The following is a 24,246-nucleotide window of genomic DNA, read 5'->3' on the forward strand; positions in this document are numbered from 1 at the left end:
GCTGTGAATTTTGTAGTAAAGAAAGAGTCGAGTAATCCTCGTATCCATGTCCTTAATAGAATTTAAAATTCCTGAAGTTATTATAGGTAGACCTTTTTAGGTCTCGCCTGGCGAAAGCAGCGCATGCGCTGTGTCACCAGAGAGGACCTTTTGTAATCGATTCTCCCAAAGCCTTACATTCACGAATAGGGATGGACAAAGATGGCTGCTCTCACCATTTGTCCAAACCTAACAGCATGCGCGTGCATGTAAGGACAGTGGACAGTCCGCAGCTATCTTGTTAAACATGCATGCTTTCACTTTAAACACACATGCTTGTTTGGTATACTTGCCCCTCTCCTGGCCCGCGGTTGCGCGCTGACTGATATCCATCTCCCCGCACAGGCAGGGCTTCACGTGTCAGTGTGAGGGATGGAGCTCAGACACTAACTTGATTGATTCCAATTCCTCCACTGTCATTATGTGTGATCTTAGGCAGATGGTATTAGCTTCATTTGCCTCTTAACGGTGATCGCCTGAGCAGAAAACACCTGAGATTTCTACTCTTAAAAGGGAATAAAGATACGTCCGCCTAATCAATGTGACCCACATGTTTTGGCATGGCGGGCAATGGTGACCCATAGACCCTGGCAAGCCCTGAATATCAGTTTATTTTTGGTTCTGGCGGCCTGACGAGCAGTTAATATAGCCCCTCGAAGGGCAAATAATCTCTGAGAGGAGGGGCCAATGTTATTTGTTGCTTGGCTACAACAGCAAAAATTGAAGTGCATATAAATAGTGCAGCTATATTTAGACAGTTATCAGATGGGAGTCTGGCAGGGGTCTAGCCAACAAATGCCCGTGAACTGCACCAATACAGGCGACCCCGCGAGTGTCTAGGGCAGTGTGGGGGCCTCGTGTTGTTGTGTTGGTCTCGGTGCCCGTGATCACACTCCAGGCCGGGCTGTGCCTGTGGCGGGAACAGCGCCACCCCAGAAGCCGATGGCCAGTTTTTAAGCGCGCCATGCCCGCTATACTGTGCTAGACTACTCTCTTTCTACTACTCTCTCTCTACTACTCTCTACTACCCACTCTCTACAACTCACTCTCTACTACTCTTTCTCTACTACTAGCTCTCTACTACTCTCTACAACTCACTCTCTACTACTCTCTACTACTTACTCTCTACTACACACTCTCTACTCTACTCTACTCTACTCTCTACAACTCACTCTATACTATTCTCTACTACTCGCTCTCTACTACTACCCACTCTCTACTACTACCCACTCTCTACTACTCTCTATTCTCTACTACTTACTCTCTACTACTCACTCTTTACTACTCTCTACTACTCACTCTCCAATTACTCTCTACTCACTGTCTACTACTCACTCTCTATTACTCAAATGGAACATCCCCCTGCCATCTTCTCTTCTTCCCCTTCCCTCCCCCTCCCTCTCTGTCCTCTTTTCTCACCCAATTTCCACCCATCTCTAAGGAATCCTTCCTTGTTCTGCTCAGGAAAGTTAAGTCAGGCTCCCCTGCCGACTGTGCACCGGCTCGCGTTTTAAGGGAGTTGTTTTCTGGTTGCCCCGACCCCCCTTTCCCTTCTAAATGCTTCTATTTCCCAGGGTATAGTTCCAGCCTTCTTTAAATCGGCCACAGTTATCCCTATCTTAAAAAAATCCGGCTCTGACCCCACTCTCCCTGCCAATTTCAGGCTCATTTCCTTGCTCCCCTACTTAGGCAAGATTCTGGAGAGCCACATCACCTCCTGCCTTTCGGCCTACATCGAGGACAACCATTTTCTGACCTCCCATCAAGCTGGCTTTCGTCCATTCGAGCGAATCTGTGGTCCTCTCTGTTCTGGACGAGCTGAAGAGTAAGGCTGATTCCAACTCCCCCCAAGCCTTGGTGCTCCTCGATTTGTCCGCTGCTTTTGACACGGTCGACCATTCCATCCTCCTCGACCGTGTCAAGGCAGCGGGCATCCAGGGTCCCGCCTTCTCTTGACTCGCCTCATTTCTCCAAGGTCGGACGCAGGCTGTCCGTCTCTCTGGTTTTTCTGCCCCCCCCCCCCCGCTCGGTGCCCTGCGGGGTTCCCCAAGGTTCCTCCCTTTCCCCTCTCCTTTTCAACCTTTATATCTATCCCCTTATTGTTTCTCTGTTAAACATGGAGGTCACCGTGTACAACTATGCTGATGACCTTCAGCTTGTTTTTGATCTTTCCCACGACCCTGACTCCCTACTTAAATTTCAAACCACACTTATTTTTATTTCTGATTGGATGAACCAAAACCATCTAAAGCTTAATCCGGAAAAGACGGAGTTGGTCCTGACTGGTGGGTCCACCAGTCTCTGGACCCCTGCCTTCTGGCCTTCCATCCTTGGTCCTCCCCCAGTTCCCTCTGCTTCAGTTAGAACCCTGGGAATTAAAATCAGCCAGGACCTCTCCATGCGTCCCCAGGTTAGCTCTGTTGTTTCATCTTGTTTTTTGTCCCTCAGGATTATCCGAAAGATCTCCCGTTTTTTTTCCTTTGATGCCCTCAAAATCATTGTTTTGGCCATGATTCTCTCACGGTTGGACTACGGGAACTGCTTGTACGTGGGCATTCCTGCCTACGAGCTGCGGCGCTTCCAGTCCATCCAGAATCAGGCCGCTCGCCTTATCCACCGGCTTCCTAAATTTCACCACACTACCCCTCTACTCAGGTCCATCCACTGGCTCCCCATCCTGGAGAGAACCCTCTTCAAGATGGGCTGCATGGTCTTCATGGCCTGCGCTCGCATGGCCCCGGTCTTTATCAATTCCATGATCATCCACTATCTTCCTTCCCGCAATCTCTGCTCCTCTAGCCAGGCACTTTTAAGTGTTCCCCGCTTCCGTAAGTCCAGAGTAGGCGGCACTAGATTTTCCATCCTTGCCCCCCGTCTCTGGAACAGCCTCCCATTGACCATCAGATCCATCCCTGTCTACTTGCATTTCCGTAAGGCCCTCAAAACCCATCTGTTTTCCCAAGCTTTCTCTTCCTAGTTACTCCCTGGTGCGTCTGCTATCGGCAAATGTTAATCTCCTAGCGCCAGGAAGCCGCTTGGCCACAGAGCGCTTTACAAATATTTTCAATTTCAACTTCAACTCACTCTACTACTCTCTACTACTCTACTACTTTCTACTACTCTCTACTCTACTCTCTACTACTCACTCTTTACTACTCTCTACTACTCCCTATTACTTACTCGCTACTACTAACTCTCTACTCTACTCTACTCTCTACTACTCACTCTCTACTACTCTCTACTACTCATTCTCTACTACTCTCTACTCTCTATTCTCTACTACTCACTCTCTGCTAACTCTTCACTACTCTCTACTACTCACTCTCTACTACTCTCTTCTACTCACTCTCTACTACTCATTCTCTACTACTCACTCTACTGCTCTCTACTCTACTACTCACTCTACTACTCTCTACTACTCACTCTACTACTCTCTACTCGAATCTCTACTACTCACTCTACTACTCTCTACTCTCTATTCTCTTCTACTCACTCTCTACTACTCACTCTTCACTACTCTCTATTCTCTACTACTCACTCTACTATTCACTCTTCACTGCTCTCTACTACTCACTCTCTACTACTCATTCTCTACTACTCACTCTCTATTACTCACTCTACTACTCTCTACTACTTATTATCTACTATTCTCTACTATTCTCTCTCTACTACCCTCTACTACTCTTTACTACTCTCTACTACTCTCTCTACTACTCTCTATTCTCTACTCTCTCTCTACTACTATCTACTACCCACTCTACTACTCACTCTCTACTACTCTCTACTACTCACTCTCTACTACTAGCTCTTTACTACTCTCTACTACTCACTCTCTACTACTCTCTACTACTTACTCTCTACTACACACTCTACTCTACTCTACTCACTCTATGCTATTCTCTACTACTCGCTCTCTACTACTACCCACTCTCTACTACTCACTCTCTACTACTCACTCTCTAATTACTCTCTACTCACTGTCTACTACTCACTCTCCACTACTCACTCTACTACTCTCTACTACTCACTCTCTACTACTTTACTACTTTCTACTATTCTCTACTCTACTCTCTACGACTCACTCTTTACTACTCTCTACTACTCCCTACTACTTACTCGCTACTACTAACTCTTTACTCTACTCTACTCTACTCTCTACTACTCACTCTCTACTACTCTCTACTACTCACTCTCTACTACTCTCTATTATCTATTCTCTACTACTCAATCTCTACTACTCACTCTTCACTGCTCTCTACTCTCTATTCTCTAATTCTCACTCTCTACTAACTCTTTACTACTCTCTACTACTCACTCTCTACTACTCACTCCCTACTACTCATTCTCTACTACTCTCTACTCTACTACTCACTCTACTACTCTCTACTACTCACTCTCTACTACTCTACTCTCTATTCTCTTCTACTCACTCTCTACTACTCACTCTTCACTACTCTGCTCTCTATTCTCTACTACTCACTCTCTACTACTCACTCTTCACTACTCTCTACTACTCACTCTCTACTACTCATTCTCTACTACTCACTCTCTATTACTCACTCTATTACTCTCTACTACTCATTATCTACTACTCTCTACTCTAATTTCTACTACTCACTCTCTACTACTCTCTACTACTCACTCTCTACTACTCTCTACTACTCTTTACTACTCTCTACTACTCACTCTCTACTACACTCTCGACCACTCTCTACTCTCTACTACTCTTTACTACTCTCTACTACTCACTCTCTACTACTACTCACTCTCTACTATTCACTCTACTACTCTCTACTACTCGCTCTCTACTACTCACTCTCTACTACTCACTGTCTACTACTCACTCTCTATTCTTTTCTACTCACTCTTCACTACTCACTGTCTACTACTCACTCTCTACTACTTACTCTCTACCTCTCTACCTCTCCCTACCTCTCTCTACACGCACACATATGCACATATATATATATATATATATATATATATATATATATATATGTATATATATATATATGCATATGCATTTATATATATATGTATATGTGTGTATATATATATAAACACACATATATACATCTGCATATCTATATAAATACAAATATAAAAGCATGCATACCTATACATACATGCATACATATGCATGTTAGGTACATGAAAGTTTGAATAACACTAATAAAAGCAAAGCTAAAAAGCCGCCTAATTGCAAACAGAATTGCTTTAACTTAAACGAGGGCGAGACCTATTGCATTTTCAATGCTTGTTTATTGTTTCACAGTACCTGGGGAAGTGCACATAGGATATCCAACCGGTTGCCTAGTAACGCGTCCCACCACACACATGTCCTTCTTTTGTTTTGATGCCTGTATGCTCTAGTCTCTTTTCCTTGTCCGCAGCACTCTGTCACTGACAGCAGATCCGCGTGGCCCTGGTCTTTGACGTCATCGCGCGTGGCCCTTCGGCTTCAGCTAAACATGGCGGCCACTGTTGCTAGTCGGGGAGGGAAGCGTCCGAGCAGTGGCGGCCGAGGGCCGGCGGAGCAGGACGAGGAGCCGCCCCTGCAAGCCGTGCTGGTGGCGGATAGCTTCAGCCGGCGCTTCAACCCCGTGAGCAAGGACCGGGCTCGGGTGAGTGGAGCTGGGACAGGGTGACGCCAGGCACATATGGTGGCGGGTACACAGAGCACTGGGTTTAATGGGGGATTTGGGCTAGAACTTTAGCGTAATGTGAGAGGGACTGGGAGAGGAGAAGTCCTGGTGGGAGGAGCCGTGAGAGGCATAGGAGAACCCACCAAGACCTCTGCATGTAGGAGATAAGGACTATTAACCCTTAGGAGGCTATGAGAGTTTGGGATTCTGCAGGGCACCTGGGCTATATTAAAGCTGCTCATTTATTGTAACGTGTAAACGGAAAAATAAAGTTTCTAAAAAAAGAAAGCTCATTACACTACTAATCAATAAACTTTAAGATGCTTGTAATGTATTTAGGGTTATCTCTATAGAGTGTTGAATGTAGAATTCTTATGTCACTTAGGAAATGTTGAATGTAGAACTTTACTGATTAGAATGTTGGTACATGGCTTTAATTAGAACCTGCTTTGAAACTGTAAGCAGGAGGTCGTGGGTCCTTTTCCCCTATTAAACTTACATTTACAAGTGGATTACCTCGTTATTGGATTTCTTCAAATATTGACATACTACAATGCTCAAACACAAGGGATGTTTTTGTTTGCGCAGGAAGCTTGTTCTGCTGCCTACAATGTACCAGTTCTGTGTGTTAGAGAACCTTGAGCTGCTAATCCACCTCTACCCCTACTGTGTTTTAGTGTAGTACTGTAAAGTCTGCTGGCTATACTACGATTGGTGTTGTGTTTACTTGTTTACACTTGGAATTCTTTGTAGGCTTCTGCGCCTTTCACTATTTGCACCTTGAGTTTTGTCTCTGTGGCCTGCATTAGCAGGTGGTACCTCGCACAAAGCTTAACTGTGCAGGAGTGGTCTTGCAGCCACCAGTAGTGTGATGAATGTTTTGACTACATCTTTTACATATTTTTTAAAAGCGTACACTTAAATTATTCTGACGCCAATACTTTAAATGTTTGACATGCTATGGTTTCTCATTGTAATCCAGTAGACCCACAAGCACACACAATTGCGGTACAAAAGGGGGTGGTGATGGACGGAGCATCTGAACCAATCAAACACTCACACCCAGTCAAAAGATCTGGGTTTAATCCATCACCGTTCTTTAGTCCACTCTGCCACCCCAGTTCAGACATTGCCATATGCAAATCAGTCTGACTCTGTGCCTCATGGGAACAGTCCAGCCCGAACTGCCAAGCCATGCCTTCCCTGGACCGGAAACAAGCTTCCGAGGACCGGTTTCTGGCATTACAGCCGTCTTCAGCCCGGCTTGCTTGAATCCAGTGGCAAAGTGAGCAAGGGACTCGCGTCTGAGCATACCCTGCCACACTTATGGCGGCCAAAAGCGGTACAAAAGGGGGTGGTGATGGACGGAGCATCTGAACCAATCAAACACTCACACCCAGTCAAAAGATCTGGGTTTAATCCATCACTGTTCTTTAGCCCACTCTGCCACCCCAGTTCAGACATGGCCATATGCAAATCAGTCTGACCCTGTGCCTCTTGGGAACAGTCCAGCCCGAACTGCCAAGCCATGCCTTCCCTGGACCGGAAACAAGCTTCCGAGGTCCGGTTTCTGGCATTCATTTTGAATGACTGCATGTTTTTCTTGTTTGCTACAACTCCACATAGATCCTTGTGCGAGTGTGCAAGAGTTTAGGATAAACAAATTAGGATGCTCAGCCTCGTGGTTTGATCTCTGCCCTATAGTAGGATGGATGTATCTGAACGTGGTTGCCATTTTAGTTAATAGTTCTATTCAAACTTGGTTATATACGTGTAATTTACTCAAACATGCTGCCAAAATGCCTGTTTACATGTGTTTCCAGTAAAGTGGCAGCATAATGTTATCATACATATATGCTTAGTTAAGTAAATGCGAAAAGGAAGCACACTCTGCCTTCAAATCTTTTGAGCTAATTTAATTGATTTGAGTACATTATCTTCATATATAATCAAATTCATTTACACCGAGAAAGCTAGTTAAATAGACTACCCCAGCTACGTTTAATGAAGTGCTGCTCATTGATTGTACATCTCTTGCTCACGTTCTCAGTATATAACTTGGAATACCTCTGATGGTGAAATCACATTTGCCCCCCATCTTTCGCTTAAGGATTGCATGATTATCCCATTGAGAACTGTAAAACCTATCTGAGATATGTGAGATTTCCCGCTTTGCACCTTAGCAAAACAACAAATAAACCATTGTCTGTCAGCTTTATTTTTTATTTTATTTAGAGAGTTTTATATAGCGCTAGCAAGACCCGAGGGTATCAGAGCGCTTTACAACATGTACACAGGTGAATAAGAGATAGCAGACAGAGCAAAAAGGAGAGTCTATGGGAAGGCACTGCAGTGAAATTGCTCGAAGGTTAGAGGTGTCGAGCGGGGAGGAGATCCTTGAGTGTTTTTTTAAGGTCACGAAGGAGGGGTTTGTTCTGAGATTTGTTGGTAGGGAGTTCCAGATTTTGGGGGCATTTCCCAAAAAGGAGTACGTCGGGGGGGATGAGAAGTAGGTTGTTGGTGCTCCTCAGTTTTCTTGCCTGCTCTTATCTCTTGATGCCTGTTATCTCATTTACTAATGAAGGCATCCAACCAGTCACATGATGTGCTCATTACATGTGTATGTTCTGTTTGCAGGTCCTCCTTCCGCTGGTCAATGTGGCATTGATCGATTATACGCTTGAATTCCTTACGGCTACTGGAGTTCAAGAGACCTTTATTTTTTGTTGCTGTATGAGCCAACAGATCAAGGAACATTTACAGTAAGTAGTGCTTCTATTACCTAAATTCTCAGTCTCCTACTTGTCTTGATGATCATGTTTTCTCGCTCTTTCCCAGTGCTGGAAATGGGGGCCAGAATTGGATGCAGTGAACCAGCGTTGTATGAGTGGAGAGCCTTCAGAAATACTTTTGTGGTTGTAAACCACACATGTTCCTTTCCTCAATTATGTTGTACTTGAAGAACTGCATTCCTTTTGTTTCTTGAGTAGAATCCCTGTACACATGATTTACGAAATCTGCGACTGATGTATATACCCTCCGTTAATTTGTGTACAGTGAAGCCTGGCACAGGTTTCCTATCCCCCACATGGGCAAGATTGCTTCAGATCCCTCTTTAAGGAACTGATCTGCAACTTTAGGTTGGAAGCTAGCTTGACCTTTCCTTTAGTTCCATTCAGATGTCTGCAACTAGTTGCCGGATACAGAGATGTTGGCCTTGAGAATTCTCAGTCCCAGGTTTCGCCCGCTGGGATGTCATTGGCATCACACTTCCAAGGGATGTCTGGAAGGGCTCCCACATGGCCTATTTCAAGACCTTTAACAAACGTATTCCCTATCTGGAAAACAATTCCACAAATACCTTTAATTACGGCATGTGTTACGGGTGCATGTTCTCCAGGCACACTAATTCTAGAATTAAGTTCATTGGAAGCAAATACCATGATGGGGGCACTGGGTAAAATGGTAGTGTCTCAGATAAGTCATACTCTTTATCACTAACACCCCAGACACCTTAGCGACACTCAAAGCACTCTGAGAAGGGTGGCTTGGTCCAATAGAATATTCAGACTGGAGGGGCGCCTTGATGGCCCCTACGGTTCTGACAATGTCGTCACTTCTGTGCCTGGTGCAGACATATTATTTGCACTGTCCATATCTGTCCCTCATGAGTCTCCATTGGGCAAAATTGCTGCCCAGCCCCTCATGCTTTCGCTGCTGCCAAGCACCTGCTGATATTTTCCATATGGCATGGTCCTGTGATCGCAAACAGCGATACTGGAGGAGAGTAACCGCTGAACTTTCCACGGTTGTGGTCCTAGAGCTTGATCTCTCCCAATTAGTGATATTACTGGGGGTGCCGGAGGGAGTGGGGGGGATTTGGGCAGACCGGGCTTTATTGGGGATAGTCTTGCTGGTGGCCAAGTGGGATATCGCAGCCCAGTGAAGGCCCCCTACTCTGGCACTGGGGAGAAGGGGGTGGACTGGTGTACCCAACAAGAGAAGCCGTTCTACGAGGCACTGGGTTGTCCAGCTAAGCATGCCAAATTATGGAGCAAGTGATTTGATGAGGGGGATATGGGCTCATTTTAACAATACTCCTGGGAGGAATGTATTTAAATGACTGTATGGGGCATTTCATACTTCCATTGTTAATGCCTGTAATGCCTTGGGGCCTTGTACTGATTGCAATGTGACTTGTTTTAAAAGTACCGAACACAAAAAAATAAGTATCAAAACAAAATTCTAAGTCTCAGTTTATGCAGTTGTTTATTAATAAGAGGCTGAGTTGCAGGTTTTGGTTCAGTCAATGTAAGGGAATCAGGTGTGAAAATGCAAGCTGTTTTCTAAAAGGTTTGGCAGCTTTCAAATGCCTTACACAGACACACGTTAGCGGAGTCTTACCCAAAAAGGAAGTTGGATGTTTGTTGTATAAATTTAATGTGGAAGTGCAGAGAGTGATAATTGTTTGTCCCTGAGACCTGACTTTAGCTGTTTCTTTGTAAGTAAAATCTAGACCTAAAAGTAGAGAAAATGTAAACTGCTTTTTTTTCCCCAGCAAAGGGTGTATTTCTTGTACTTAGCAGGCAGCCTTTGTAATATTGCATAATAATAGGTTTTGATTCGAGGAGAATCTGTCTGACACACGAAGGGAGATTTTGTTGTGTTGGAGAGCACTCTAGATCATTCTTGTGAGTAACTCCAGTTTGCGTAGGATATTTCATCTGTCAGTGGATTTTCTGACTATTTGGAAGGTCTCAGTGAATGAAGGGATTATGGGAAATGTTTTTGGTTAATCATGTGTGTATATTTTGGGGTTGGTCAAAAAGATTTGCTAACTATGTAGGTGATTGCAATTATCCCATACCTAGAGGCACTGTATTGTTGTGAAAGAAGTTATTGGATCAGATTTAGTAGTTTTGGGAAGAAAAGATTGAATACCATCATATGTCGTTTGGATTTCATTGACGGGCAACAGCCAAGCAGAAAGCCTAACATATTTATGTTTATTTAATGTTCTGTTACCTTGTAATTTCTTTTTCCAAGGCCTTAGTTGGCATTTACAGCACATAGACCATTGTTTTAATTTAACATTCGCATATTCTGAGAGGTCTAAATAAATTAACAATGGCATCCACATCTGATGGGTGATTTTAATTTGTGTGATGCCTGTACCACGTTATTTATGAAACACACACAAATTGATGGGAGAAATGCCTGCAATTTGTATAAACCACTAGCAATCTTTTGGGGTAGCATTCCAACCCATCGTTCCTTTGCCCATCATGCCACCTCAGGTTGGACCCATCCATGTGCAAATCAGTCTTGACCCTGCTCCAATAGAAGCAGTCCTGCCCGAAATGCCAGACCAGACCCTTGCTGAATCAGAATACAAGCAACTCAAGACCAGTTTCGCCCTGATTGTGGTTCTTTTGTCAGGTGTAGCTTAATTCCAGTGGCACAGTGAGCACGGGACCCACGTCTAGGCATTCCCTTGCCACTTAGGGCAGCACATCAAACACACAAAAGGTGATTGGGACGAATGCTTGCAGTTTGTCTAACTCCCGGCCATTGTTTATTTGCCCACCGTTACTACATTGCCCTAATCTTTTCAAAGCATCGTTGTCTCACAGTATGTAGATGCCCTACTCTGCATTTGCCCATTTGACAAAATCTGGTTAGAGCTTATTTGATGGCGGAGTCATCCAAGAAACTTGATGGGTGTGTGATACTCTTCACAACTTGGTGGTCTCTATACCCATCAAGTAGCCCCAGCTGGTGCCTTGTTAGAGACTTTAGTTAATAGTGGCGATTCTTGATAGCTCTCTTGGGAGGTTCTGTCTTCCACTGGAGACACATGAAGGCAAATAAGAGCTCAAGCACACTGCATGCAGCACTTTTGAATCTGAATGGTCTATGAGCAGTAATGGTTGAGCGGTGAAAATAAGATGTGATTAGAGTGCGGTCTACAACTAGTCAAGGCGCTTGATACCATATTGAGAACTGTATTTTTAAGGAATTATTTGGTATGGAGGGCAGAGTGCTCTTAATGGAATGGTTAAGGTGATATTGTTAGGAGATTAAAACCAGCGTGTGATGAACAAACATATTCCCAAAGACAGTTGAACAGGAGACATTGGTAGAAGGTGCAGTGGATGATGTTCAGAAAGGATATTACTTTTAGTATAAGCACTATTTTGAAGTCTGTTCGCTAAAGATTGTTTCGTAACACATGCCACAAAAGATGTATCAGCTGAAGTTGTTAGATCATATAACACTTTTGTAAGATAAATTTCTCATGGAAAGAACTATAACTTTTTGCCTGGAAATTAGTTGGAAGATTGAAGCAACGCATGATGTAGAAAACTTGTTTGAATAAATGCAAGGTACTCTGAACTCATAATTACATGTTACATTTCGATTATAACTAAAACCATCAAAAACGTTCTCTAAAAATAAACATTGTCATGGTAATTTATACTCGCACCTCCCCAAATTACAGAATTAAACTCTTATATCCTGTTAGATAAATATTGTTGGATTGGGAAAGATGATAGGGGGTCGTTCTCTCGGGGAGAAGTTGAGTATAAGCAGGGCCAACAACGCACACTTACATTAGTGTGTGTCATTATATCCTAAGAAGACTCCAATACTGAGATCTTTAACTGGAGAGGGTATAATCACAAGAAACTATCTATGATCTTCTTTTTGAAGATGGTCATCATCCTGGTAGTTTCAGAGACCAATGGGCCTAATTTACTCTTGCATTCATGCTGCTGCTCTTGCCTGTCAGAAAATCCATTGTGCAACTTTAGCTGACCCTGCATTTGCCTCGTCTTCAGGAACAACAGTTCATGAAGGTCATCTAGAAGGCCGTCGACAAACAACTGACCAGATTCATGGAGGAGAACAGCATCCTGGACCCGTCCCACTCCGGGTTCCGCAGCATGCCCAGCACCGAAACTGCCCTCATTGCCGCCACCGACGACATCATAACCCTGCTAGACAACGGAGAAACCGCGGCCCTCATCTTCCTTGACCTGTCAGCCGCCTTCAGCACGGTCTGCCACCGCACACTACAAACACGCCTCCACAACGCTGGGATCCAAGAGAACGCCCTAGACTGGACCACCTCCTTCCTCTCCGGCAGAACACAGAGCGTCCGCCCCCCCCCCCCCCTTCCGCTCCGAAGCCACCGAGATCATCTGCAGCGTACCCCAGGGCTCATCCCTCAGCCCAACGCTGTTCAACATCTACATGGCATCGCTCGCCCACGTTGCCCAACTGCACGACCTCCACATCATCTCCTACGCCGATGACACCCAGCTGATGCTCTCCCTCACCAAAGACCCCCACACCGCCAAAACTAACCTCCACGAGGGAATGAAGGCCGTCGCTGACTGGATGAGAAACAGGCGACTGAAGCTGAACTCGGACAAAACGGAGGTCCTCATCCTTGGATCCACCCCCTTGGCCTGGGACGACTCCTGGTGGCTGACCGCACTAGGAACAGCTCCTACTCCCACCGACCACGCACGCAACCTAGGGGTCAGCCTCAACTCCACCCTCTCCATGAGGAACAGGTTAACGCCCAATCCATGCTACGTTCTATTGTCGCAGCCATCGTGATCTCGAGGATAGACTACGGAAACGCCCTCTACCTTGGCCTGCCAAAAACCCTGACTAATAGGTTACAGGTCATTATGAACTACGCTGCTCGTCTCATTTTTAGACTGCCAAGACGATCCAAAGCATCTCCCCTGCTACAGAGCCTTCATTGGCTCCCTATTAAAGAGCGAGTAGAATTTAAAAATCTGTGCATAGCCCACAAAGCAATTTATGGTTTGGCGCCTGCATACATCAAAGACCGCATGGTGGTGTACAGTCCAATGAGAACTCTTAGATCTTCAGACTCTCAACTATTGGTCTGCCCCCGGTACAAACTTGTTACCAGTGGAGGAAGAGCCTTCTCTGTGCTAGTTCCTCAGCTATGGAACACACTACCTGAGTCGCTGCACAGGGAAGAGAACCTCCTACGCTTTAGGAAGGGTTTAAAAACACTATTGTTTAGGAGGTCTATGAATGCTATTTAGACTAGTGGATACCTTTTTCTGTATTGCCAAGTTGTTGTTTGTATCATCGATTTCCGAGCGCCTAGAGACCTGTAGGTGATTGGGCGCGTTATAAATCAAAAATAACAATAACAACGCCCTCTCTTCCTCCATCTTCAACACCCTCCACATGCTCCGCAGGATCTACAAGTGGATCCCCGCCGAAACAAGAAGGAGGAACACCCAGGCCCTCGTCAGCAGGAGACGGGAGTACGGAAACACCCTCTACGCAGGAGCCTCGGCCAAACTCCTGAAACGGCTCCAACGCATCGAGAACGCCTTCACACACCTGATTCTCGGCATCCCTCGACGCAGCCACTTCACACCCCACCTGAGAGACCTGCACTAGCTTCCCATCAAAAAGAGGATAACCTTCAAGCTCCTCACCCACGCACACAAAGCACTCCACAACACCGGACCAGCGTACCTCAACAGCAGACTCCTCTTCTACACCGCCAGCTCCGTTCCGCCGACCACGTCCTCGCCACTGTCCCCCGCATGCGAAGAGTGACCGCGGGCGGCAGATCATTCTCCCACCTCGCCGACCAAGACATGGAACACCCTCCCCATCTGCCTTCGGCAGACCCAAGACCTACTGACCTTCAGAAGACTCCTCAAGACCTGGCTTTTCACACAGTAGCAGCATTCACCCCCCCCCCCCCCCCCCAATAGCGCCTTGAGACCCTCACGGGTAAGTAGTGCGCTTTCCAAATGCTTGATTGATTAAATCCTCCTTCTAAAATTGTGTTGAATGGCCACTCTAAGAGAACTGTCTTTGTCATAGGGCAGTCTTTCACGCCATTCAAGTAACAAAAACAACTCTTGTTGAGGTAGGGAGTGAACTTCCAGGGTAAGTGTAGGAAAGTGCCTCTTTTTAGGTCGAGTTATTTATAAAGAAAAACCAAAGGTGATGATGGACGGAGCATTGCCAATACAAACACTCACCCCCAGTCAACTGATCTGGGTTTAATCCATCACCGTTCTTTAGCTCACTCCGCCACCCCAGTTCAGACATGGCTATATGCAAATCAGTCTGACCCTGTGCCTCATGGGAACAGTCCAGCCCGAACTGCCAAGCCATGTCTTCCCTGGACCGGAATCAAGTTTCCCAGGACCGGTTTCTGGCATTACAGCCGTCTTCAGCCGGGCTTGCTTGACTCCAGTGGCAAAGTGAGCAAGGGACTCACGTCTGGGCATACCCTGCCAACTTAGGGCTGGACTGGGGGTGAGTGTTTGTATTGACAAATCTCCGTCCATCATCACCTTTGGTTTTTCTTTGTTCGCCCTAAGTTCGGGCTGGACTGTTCCCATTAGGCACAGGGTCAGACTGATTTGCATATGGCCATGTCTGAACTGGGGTGGCGGAGTGAGCTAAAGAACGGTGATGGATTAAACCCAGATCAGTTGACTGGGGGTGAGTGTTTGTATTGTCAACGCTCCGTCCATCATCACCTTTGGTTTTTCTTCGAGTTATTTATAACTCTGAACCCATTACTCCTGAACGAAAATCTGTTGAACCAGCCGGATTTCGTTAAATGCATGTTGTTCACTCATGCATGAAGCTTCCCCAGGCGCGCGCTTGGCCTCGCACACCACCATCAAAGGCTTCTGCTCCCTCCCACTCGCTGGCCACGTCAAATGCGAGAGCTTTTGTAAAAGGGGCTTGCTTAAAGCTTGAAGGCAATCTGCTTCCCCACCCCCCTGGTGTTTCTGGCTTTTCTCGCTCGCTAATCAGTTTTTTTTCCCCTCCCACCCTTCCTTTGATGTCCGCCGCGCGTCGCCTCTCTGTCCTTCACAGCCCCTCTCTGTCCTTCACAGCCCCTCTCTGTCGTGGAATCTCAAACCCCTCCTTCGTGAGCTACAAAAGACCATTAAAATATCTTCTCAATCAGCACATCAGGCTTTAAAGTCCATCATACAACCTGAATCCCAACTGAAACCTCCTCCTTGAGTTTCACTACATTGTTTATCCCTCTCCAGGAATTGCAGTGATTTGACTTTAAAAAGACTCTATTCTATAACTTTTAATCTGTAACTAATGTGACTTCAAAAAAGACTGCACTCTGTGACCAATTTTTATCCAACACTACCTTTGACAATATTTGAAAATCAAGCACAGCACCACTCCGCACCACCACAGCATCACTCAGCGCCACCCCAGCATCACTCAGCGCCACCCCAGCATCACTCAGCACCACCACGGCATCACTCAGCACCACCACAGCATCACTCAGCGCCACCCCAGCATCACTCAGCGCCACCCCAGCATCACTCAGCGCCACCCCAGCATCACTCAGCACCACCCAGCATCACTCAGCACCACCCCAGCCTCACTCAGCACCACCCCGGCCTCACTCAGCACCACCCCGGCCTCACTCAGCACCACCCCGGCCTCACTCAGCACCACCCCGGCCTCACTCAGCACCACCCCGGCCTCACTCAGCACCACCCCGGCCTCACTCAGCACCAACCCGGCCTCACTCAGCACCACCCCGGCCTCACTCAGCACCACCCCGGCCTCACTCAGCACCACCCCGGCCTCACTCAGCACCACCCCGGCCTCACTCAGCACCACCCCGGCCTCACTCAGCACCACCCCGGCCTCACTCAGCACCACCCCGGCCTCACTCAGCACCACCCCGGCCTCACTCAGCACCACCCCGGCCTCACTCAGCACCACCCCGGCCTCACTCAGCACCACCCCGGCCTCACTCAGCACCACCCCGGCCTCACTCAGCACCACCCCGGCCTCACTCAGCACCACCCCGGCCTCACTCAGCACCACCCCGGCCTCACTCAGCACCACCCCGGCCTCACTCAGCACCACCCCGGCCTCACTCAGCACCACCCCGGCCTCACTCAGCACCACCCCGGCCTCACTCAGCACCACCCCGGCCTCACTCAGCACCACCCCGGCCTCACTCAGCACCACCCCGGCCTCACTCAGCACCACCCCGGCCTCACTCAGCACCACCCCGGCCTCACTCAGCACCACCCCGGCCTCACTCAGCACCACCCCGGCCTCACTCAGCACCACCCCGGCCTCACTCAGCACCACCCCGGCCTCACTCAGCACCACCCCGGCCTCACTCAGCACCACCACGGCCTCACTCAGCACCACCACGGCCTCACTCAGCACCACCACGGCCTCACTCAGCACCACCACGGCCTCACTCAGCACCACCACGGCCTCACTCAGCACCACCACGGCCTCACTCAGCACCACCACGGCCTCACTCAGCACCACCACGGCCTCACTCAGCACCACCACGGCCTCACTCAGCACCACCACGGCCTCACTCAGCACCACCACGGCCTCACTCAGCACCACCACGGCCTCACTCAGCACCACCACGGCCTCACTCAGCACCACCACGGCCTCACTCAGCACCACCACGGCCTCACTCAGCACCACCACGGCCTCACTCAGCACCACCACGGCCTCACTCAGCACCACCACGGCCTCACTCAGCACCACCACGGCCTCACTCAGCACCACCACGGCCTCACTCAGCACCACCACGGCCTCACTCAGCACCACCACGGCCTCACTCAGCACCACCACGGCCTCACTCAGCACCACCACGGCCTCACTCAGCACCACCACAGCATCACCACTCTGCACCACCACAGCATCACCACTCTGCACCACCACAGCATCACCACTCTGCACCACCACAGCATCACCACTCTGCACCACCACAGCATCACCACTCTGCACCACCACAGCATCACCACTCTGCACCACCACAGCATCACTCAGCACCACCACAGCATCACTCCGCACCACCACAGCATCACTCCGCACCACCACAGCATCACTCCGCACCACCACAGCATCACTCCGGAACACCACAGCATCACTCCGGAACACCACAGCATCACTATGCGCTACCACAGCATCACTCTGGAACACCACAGCATCACTATGCGCTACCACAGCATCACTCTGGAACACCACAGCATCACTATGCGCTACCACAGCATCACTATGCGCCACCGCAGCAGCGCTCTGGGCCTCCGCAGCAGCGCTCTGGGCCTCCGCAGCAGCGCTCTGGGCCTCCGCAGCAGCGCTCTGGGCCTCCGCAGCAGCGCTCTGGGCCTCCGCAGCAGCGCTCTGGGCCTCCGCAGCAGCGCTCGGGCACCACCACATTATCACTCGGCACCACCACATTATCACTCTGCACCACCACATTATCACTCGGCACCACCACATTCACTCAGCATCACTCAGCGCCACTCCAGCATCACTCAGCGCCACCCCAGCATCACTCAGCGCCACCCCAGCATCACTCAGCGCCACCCCAGCATCACTCAGCGCCACCCCAGCATCACTCAGCGCCACCCCAGCATCACTCAGCGCCACCCCAGCATCACTCAGCGCCACCCCAGCATCACTCAGCGCCACCCCAGCATCACTCAGCGCCACCCCAGCATCACTCAGCGCCACCCCAGCATCACTCAGCGCCACCCCAGCATCACTCAGCGCCACCCCAGCATCACTCAGCGCCACCCCAGCATCACTCAGCGCCACCCCAGCATCACTCAGCGCCACCCCAGCATCACTCAGCGCCACCCCAGCATCACTCAGCGCCACCCCAGCATCACTCAGCGCCACCCCAGCATCACTCAGCGCCACCCCAGCATCACTCAGCGCCACCCCAGCATCACTCAGCGCCACCCCAGCATCACTCAGCGCCACCCCAGCATCACTCAGCGCCACCCCAGCATCACTCAGCGCCACCCCAGCATCACTCAGCGCCACCCCAGCATCACTCAGCGCCACCCCAGCATCACTCAGCGCCACCCCAGCATCACTCAGCGCCACCCCAGCATCACTCAGCGCCACCCCAGCATCACTCAGCGCCACCCCAGCATCACTCAGCGCCACCCCAGCATCACTCAGCGCCACCCCAGCATCACTCAGCGCCACCCCAGCATCACTCAGCGCCACCCCAGCATCACTCAGCGCCACCCCAGCATCACTCAGCGCCACCCCAGCATCACTCAGCGCCACCCCAGCATCACTCAGCGCCACCCCAGCATCACTCAGCGCCACCCCAGCATCACTCTGGAACACCACAGCATCACTATGCGCTACCACAGCATCGCTCTGGGCCTCCGCAGCATCGCTCTGGGCCTCCGCAGCAGCGCTCTGGGCCTCCGCAGCAGCGCTCTGGGCCTCCGCAGCAGCGCTCTGGGCCTCCGCAGCAGCGCTCTGGGCCTCCGCAGCAGCGCTCTGGGCCTCCGCAACAGCGCTCTGGGCCTCCGCAGCAGCGCTCGGGGCCTCCGCAGCAGCGCTCGGGGCCTCCGCAGCAGCGCTCTGGGCCTCCGCAGCAGCGCTCTGGGCCTCCGCAGCAGCGCTCTGGGCCTCCGCAGCAGCGCTCGGGGCCTCCGCTGCATCGCTCGGGGCCTCCGCTGCATCGCTCGGGGCCTCCGCTGCATCGCTCGGGGCCTCCGCTGCATCGCTCGGGGCCTCCGCTGCATCGCTCGGGGCCTCCGCTGCATCGCTCGGGGCCTCCGCTGCATCGCTCGGGGCCTCCGCGGCATCGCTCGGGGCCTCCGCGGCATCGCTCGGGGCCTCCGCGGCATCGCTCGGGGCCTCCGCGGCATCACTCGGGGCCTCCGCGGCATCACTCGGGGCCTCCGCGGCATCACTCGGGGCCTCCGCGGCATCACTCGGGGCCTCCGCGGCATCACTCGGGGCCTCCGCGGCATCACTCGGGGCCTCCGCGGCATCACTCGGGGCCTCCGCGGCATCACTCGGGGCCTCCGCGGCATCACTCGGGGCCTCCGCGGCATCACTCGGGGCCTCCGCGGCATCACTCGGGGCCTCCGCGGCATCACTCGGGGCCTCCGCGGCATCACTCGGGGCCTCCGCGGCATCACTCGGGGCCACCCGGGCATGACTCGGGGCCACCCGGGCATCACTCGGGGCCACCCGGGCATCACTCGGGGCCTCCACGGCATGACTCGGGGCCTCCACGGCATCACCTCCACGGCGTGACTCGGGGCCTCCACGGCGTGACTCGGGGCCTCCACGGCGTGACTCGGGGCCTCCACGGCATCACCTCCACGGCATCACTCGGGGCCTCCACGGCATCACTCGGGGCCTCCACGGCATCACTCGGGGCCTCCACGGCATCACTATGCGCTACCACGGTATCACTCGTCGCCACCACAACATGGCTCCGCGGCCTCACATCATCAATCTGTGCAACCATTAAACAACAACTGATTCAAATATGGTCTCTCAATGTTTCAAGCTTGATTACAAATGTCACAAAAAGATGGTAATATTTCACTTCTGTTCTTGGATTTTCGTCACAATAAAATACACTGAACATAATCTTCACAAAAGTTATTTACAAAAGTTTAAGCTATTGCCATTATAAATTACAATCACTTTTATTTAAGTATTAATTAAAAAAATGAAAAGGGGGCGTGGCTTGGCGGCGATGTGAGCGGACGTGTGCCTGCGGAGCTCCCGCTGCCGTTGGGCCTATCATCAGCTATTAAGGCGGATTTCGGGGGTCCGGATTCACCACCCTCCTCCCTGGTACCCCTGACCAGCTGGGCACCGCATCTGGCCGCAGGAAACCTCTGCGATCCGCCTGTGCGCCGGCGGGAACGGGCGGCCGACTCCCTGAGAGGAAGTTCACCGGGTCCGTCCGCCATCTTGGGTCCGCGGAGGAGGCGACCCGCAGCGGTGCTTTGGAGGCCCTGAGGCTGCCGGCGATCCCTACCCGGAGCGACCCCCGCCCTTCCCGCACTGCCTCTCAGCGGCGATCTCACCTGTGCCGCGGCGGTAAGGAGGGGTGACGGAGAGGGGGCCCCGGAGCGGCTTGCGGTTCTGAGGCAACCATCCCCCGCGCTGCAAAGAGTGGGGCGGTGAAGCGGCGGAATCTGGACTCAGGCCCCAGGGTGGGTCGGAGACTTTGCTAGCCTCCAGCGGACTGCCTGGAGAGCCCGGCCCTGCAGAGCCGAGGCGGGAAGCGGAGGGGACGACCAGTACGGCGGACTACGGCTGGGGGTGCCCCCGGGGCACTTTGGAGAGCGGACGTCGCCTGCCTTCAGGGAGGCGCCGGATCAGCGCGCTTTCGCGGCGGTTCTTCCCTAGGAGGTGAAAGCGGGCCTGGGGCAACTGTGTGTGTCCCTTCCTGGTGCTGGCCCCCTCTGGAGGACTAGGAGCCCCCGCTGGAGGAACACGAGGGGACCTGCTGCTAGACCTGCTGCTATACCTGGCTGGACGTGCATAGGGGGCGGAGAAGCTGTGGCCTAGGGCTCCCTGGACTGTCTGCTGTGCCACGTGGGGTGTGCTGTTGCGAGGCCGGGGCCCCTGAGTGCGAGTCTGTGCGCGGGTGCCTTCTGCCGCCTCCCTTTGCGCTTTGCGCTTTCGCCCGAGCAGCCTGCGGCGGACGAGGCCCCTGACGCGGCTTGGAAGACGCCCTGTAGCCCACGCAAAGGATGACGCGCACGAACAGGACCAACAGGGCGGACTCTGCACCGGCCTCCAAGGGAAACCCGGTGACGGCCATGTGGGGCAAAGCGGGAGCGCCGGCGGCCAGTGGTGGCCCACCTGCGGAGATTGCGGATTCCCCCCCGGTCACACAGGCGTTCATGGCCGCCTTCATGACCGACCTTAAGACGGAGATCGGGTCCCTGCGGTCGGAGGTCCACTCGTGTGTCACGGAACTTCGGAAAGACGTCACAGACTTGGGGGACCGTGTGGACAGCCTGGAGAGGACAGCGGACACGCGCACCGAGGACCAGGAACAACTATGGCAGCGTCTAACGGCCCTGGAGCAACAGAACATTGAACTCCAAATCAAGCAGGAGGATTTGGAGAACCGGGGCAGGCGGAACAACCTCCGCATCCGTGGCGTGCCGCTCGGAGAAGAAGGGGAGGACATGATGGACTTTGTGGCGCAACTCCTCCACGAGGTGCGGGGCGACGAGGACGTATCACCCCCCACACTGGACCGGGCTCATCGAGTGGCGGCGCCTGCAGGGAGATCGGGGCTCCTCCCGGACATCATCACGAGGGTGCATTTTTTTGTGGAGAAGGAGGAGATTTGGAAGCGTGCTAGGGACAAACCGGACCTGCAATACAAGGGCCACAGGATCCAGATCTTTCAGGATTTGGCGCCCAACACCTTGAAGAGGCGACGCGCTTTCCGCCCAGTGACGGAGAAACTGCGGTCCCTGAACATCTCGTATCAGTGGGGCCACCCCTTTGCACTTATCTTTCAATGGGAGGGTAGGCGTAAATCCCTGCGATCCTACGATGAGGCGGCGCGACTCCTCAACATTGCAGGCTCTCCACCGGGGACCCCCTCCAGGCGCCCTCCGAGCAAGAGGACACAGCTTACCCCGGACTGGACCACGGTGCCGAGGAGACAGCGTGCGACACCTGCTGACGTACCAACAACGAGCCAAGCCAGGCAGGAGGTCATTGCCCACATTAGAGCGCTGGAAGAGGCGGAGATCGACCGTGCAGACCGCTCGCCTACGGGACGGTCCTCCACACCGTGAGATGGACAGCATACCTAAGTCGCTCTACCTGAGGTACTGTTCTCTTATCCCCCTCCGGAGGGCGGGGATGGTTGTGGGACGGGAGGGGGGTGGCTTGGACTCCTGAACTCCTTTTGCCGGGCCTAGGAGGGTGGGGGCTCCATACCCTCTAGTGTTCCCGGCCAGCCATGTCCCACCGAGGCTGTCTCCTGGGGAGTGACATCCCGATGGACATTCAAACCCGAGGGTGTAGGATGCCCTACTGCGGAGACAGTGCACTTTGGCCCAGTTGGCCTAGTCTTTGCGGCCTAGGCCGTTGGTCCTTCAGATTGCTGAATGTTTGGCTTTCTTGTTCGACTTTCCTTTTTCTCTTTTTTCTATCTTTTCTTCCTTTCTCTGTTTGCTATGGGGGACAGGGGGTGGAGGTTGGGGCGGAGGGCGGGGGTGGGCCCTCTGGGTGGGGCTCTGGGATGGTGGGTGCTCTGCTGCGCGTAGCTCTGCGTACTGACCTTGGGGACCTCCATGATGGCGAGTGATTCGGCCAGACCCCTTAAGATTTTATCACTCAATGTTAAGGGCCTTAACTCGCCCAATAAGCGTCAACAGCTCTGGCATTACTTCCTGCAGCATGACCCGGACATCATTTTCATTCAGGAGACCCACCTTCTCCAGGCAGATACAAAACGCATGGCGCACCCTAGATACCCCCTCCAATTCTGGGCTTCGGCAGATACGAAAACAGCTGGGGTGGCGGTTTTGTGCAAAGCTGGCATCAGGCGGGGCACTGACAAGCTCTTCCGGGGTGGTGACGGACGCTTCCTCAAGGTTTCGGTCGAGGTAGGCTCTCGCCGTCTTGCGTTGTGCAATGTGTATGCGCCCAACCTGGCACAGGATCGCTTCATTCGGGACCTCTTACATGCTCACGTCCTTCGGGGCGGACCCTCGCTCATCTTAGGGGGCGACCTTAATTTGGTGTGGTGCCCTGCGCTGGACCGGAGTGCGGGCTCCTTTCATGGATCGGGGGCGATGTCCTCAGCGCTGCGTAAACAGTTGGGCGACTTGGGTCTCTTCGACGCTTGGCGCTACTTCTTCCCCGACAAACGGGACTACTCTTTTTATTCGAGTGCGCATCGCTCTTATTCCCGCATCGATCACTTGTTCGTATCGCATGACCTGATATGTGATGTGGTGGATGTGGACATGTCGGACATTTCCATCTCGGACCATGCGCACGTGGAGTTACGCCTCCGTGACCTGCGGAGTGGTCCCCCCAGGGAACGAAAGTGGCGCCTGCCCCCTCACCTCCTCAGAGATACTGCGGCGGTAGATGACATCCGCACGGCCATCGCCTCCTACTTTGAGTTTAACGATCTGCCGGAAACGCCGTTCCCGGTAGTGTGGGACGCCTTCAAGGCTACTATTCGGGGTCATATCACTTCTCTTGAGATAGCGAGAGCGCGAGAAAGACGGGCAGTGGAGGAGGGCCTGGTGGTGGCCTTGAGGGAGGCGGAGGCGCGACACCAAGAGGGGTCCACTCTGAAAGCGCGGAGGCATCTGGCGAACCTGCGGGGGCAATTGCGCATGCTACGTGCGAACCGTGCGGAGAAATCTCTATTAGCATTAAAGCGCGTACATTTTGACGGTGGGGACAAGGTGGGGAAGCTTCTGGCGAGACGTCTGAGGGTCAAGGCGGCCAGATCCCACATAGCGAACGTGCTGCTCCCGGACGGGTCTCGGGCAACGGCGATGGAGGCTAAACTGCAGGCGTTCAGGGACTATTACACCTCCTTGTACACGGCAGATCCAGCCGGCGCTACCCCGCCGGAGGAGGTCCTGGAACACTACGGCGGGACGCGCTTGCATCCCGACGTGGCGGGTAGGTTGGAGGAGCCGCTTTCACTTACCGAGGTGACTGAGGCCATCAAGGATCTGAACTT

General features: G+C 52.0%; 1 protein-coding gene across 1 annotated transcript in view; it reads left to right on the forward strand.

Annotated features, from left to right (window-relative positions):
• Positions 1-5,438: 5,438 nt before the first annotated feature.
• The window catches only part of EIF2B5 (eukaryotic translation initiation factor 2B subunit epsilon), a 105,331-nt gene continuing 86,523 nt past the window's right edge, over positions 5,439-24,246 (forward strand). The window contains exons 1-2 of the mRNA XM_078667980.1: positions 5,439-5,663; positions 8,322-8,446. Coding sequence (XP_078524106.1) covers positions 5,511-5,663; positions 8,322-8,446 — 278 coding nt within the window. The 5' untranslated portion in view covers positions 5,439-5,510. The remainder of the gene's footprint in view (positions 5,664-8,321; positions 8,447-24,246) is intronic.

The sequence above is a fragment of the Lissotriton helveticus genome, chromosome 11 (assembly GCF_964261635.1).
Source record: "Lissotriton helveticus chromosome 11, aLisHel1.1, whole genome shotgun sequence".
NCBI lineage: Eukaryota > Metazoa > Chordata > Amphibia > Caudata > Salamandridae > Lissotriton > Lissotriton helveticus.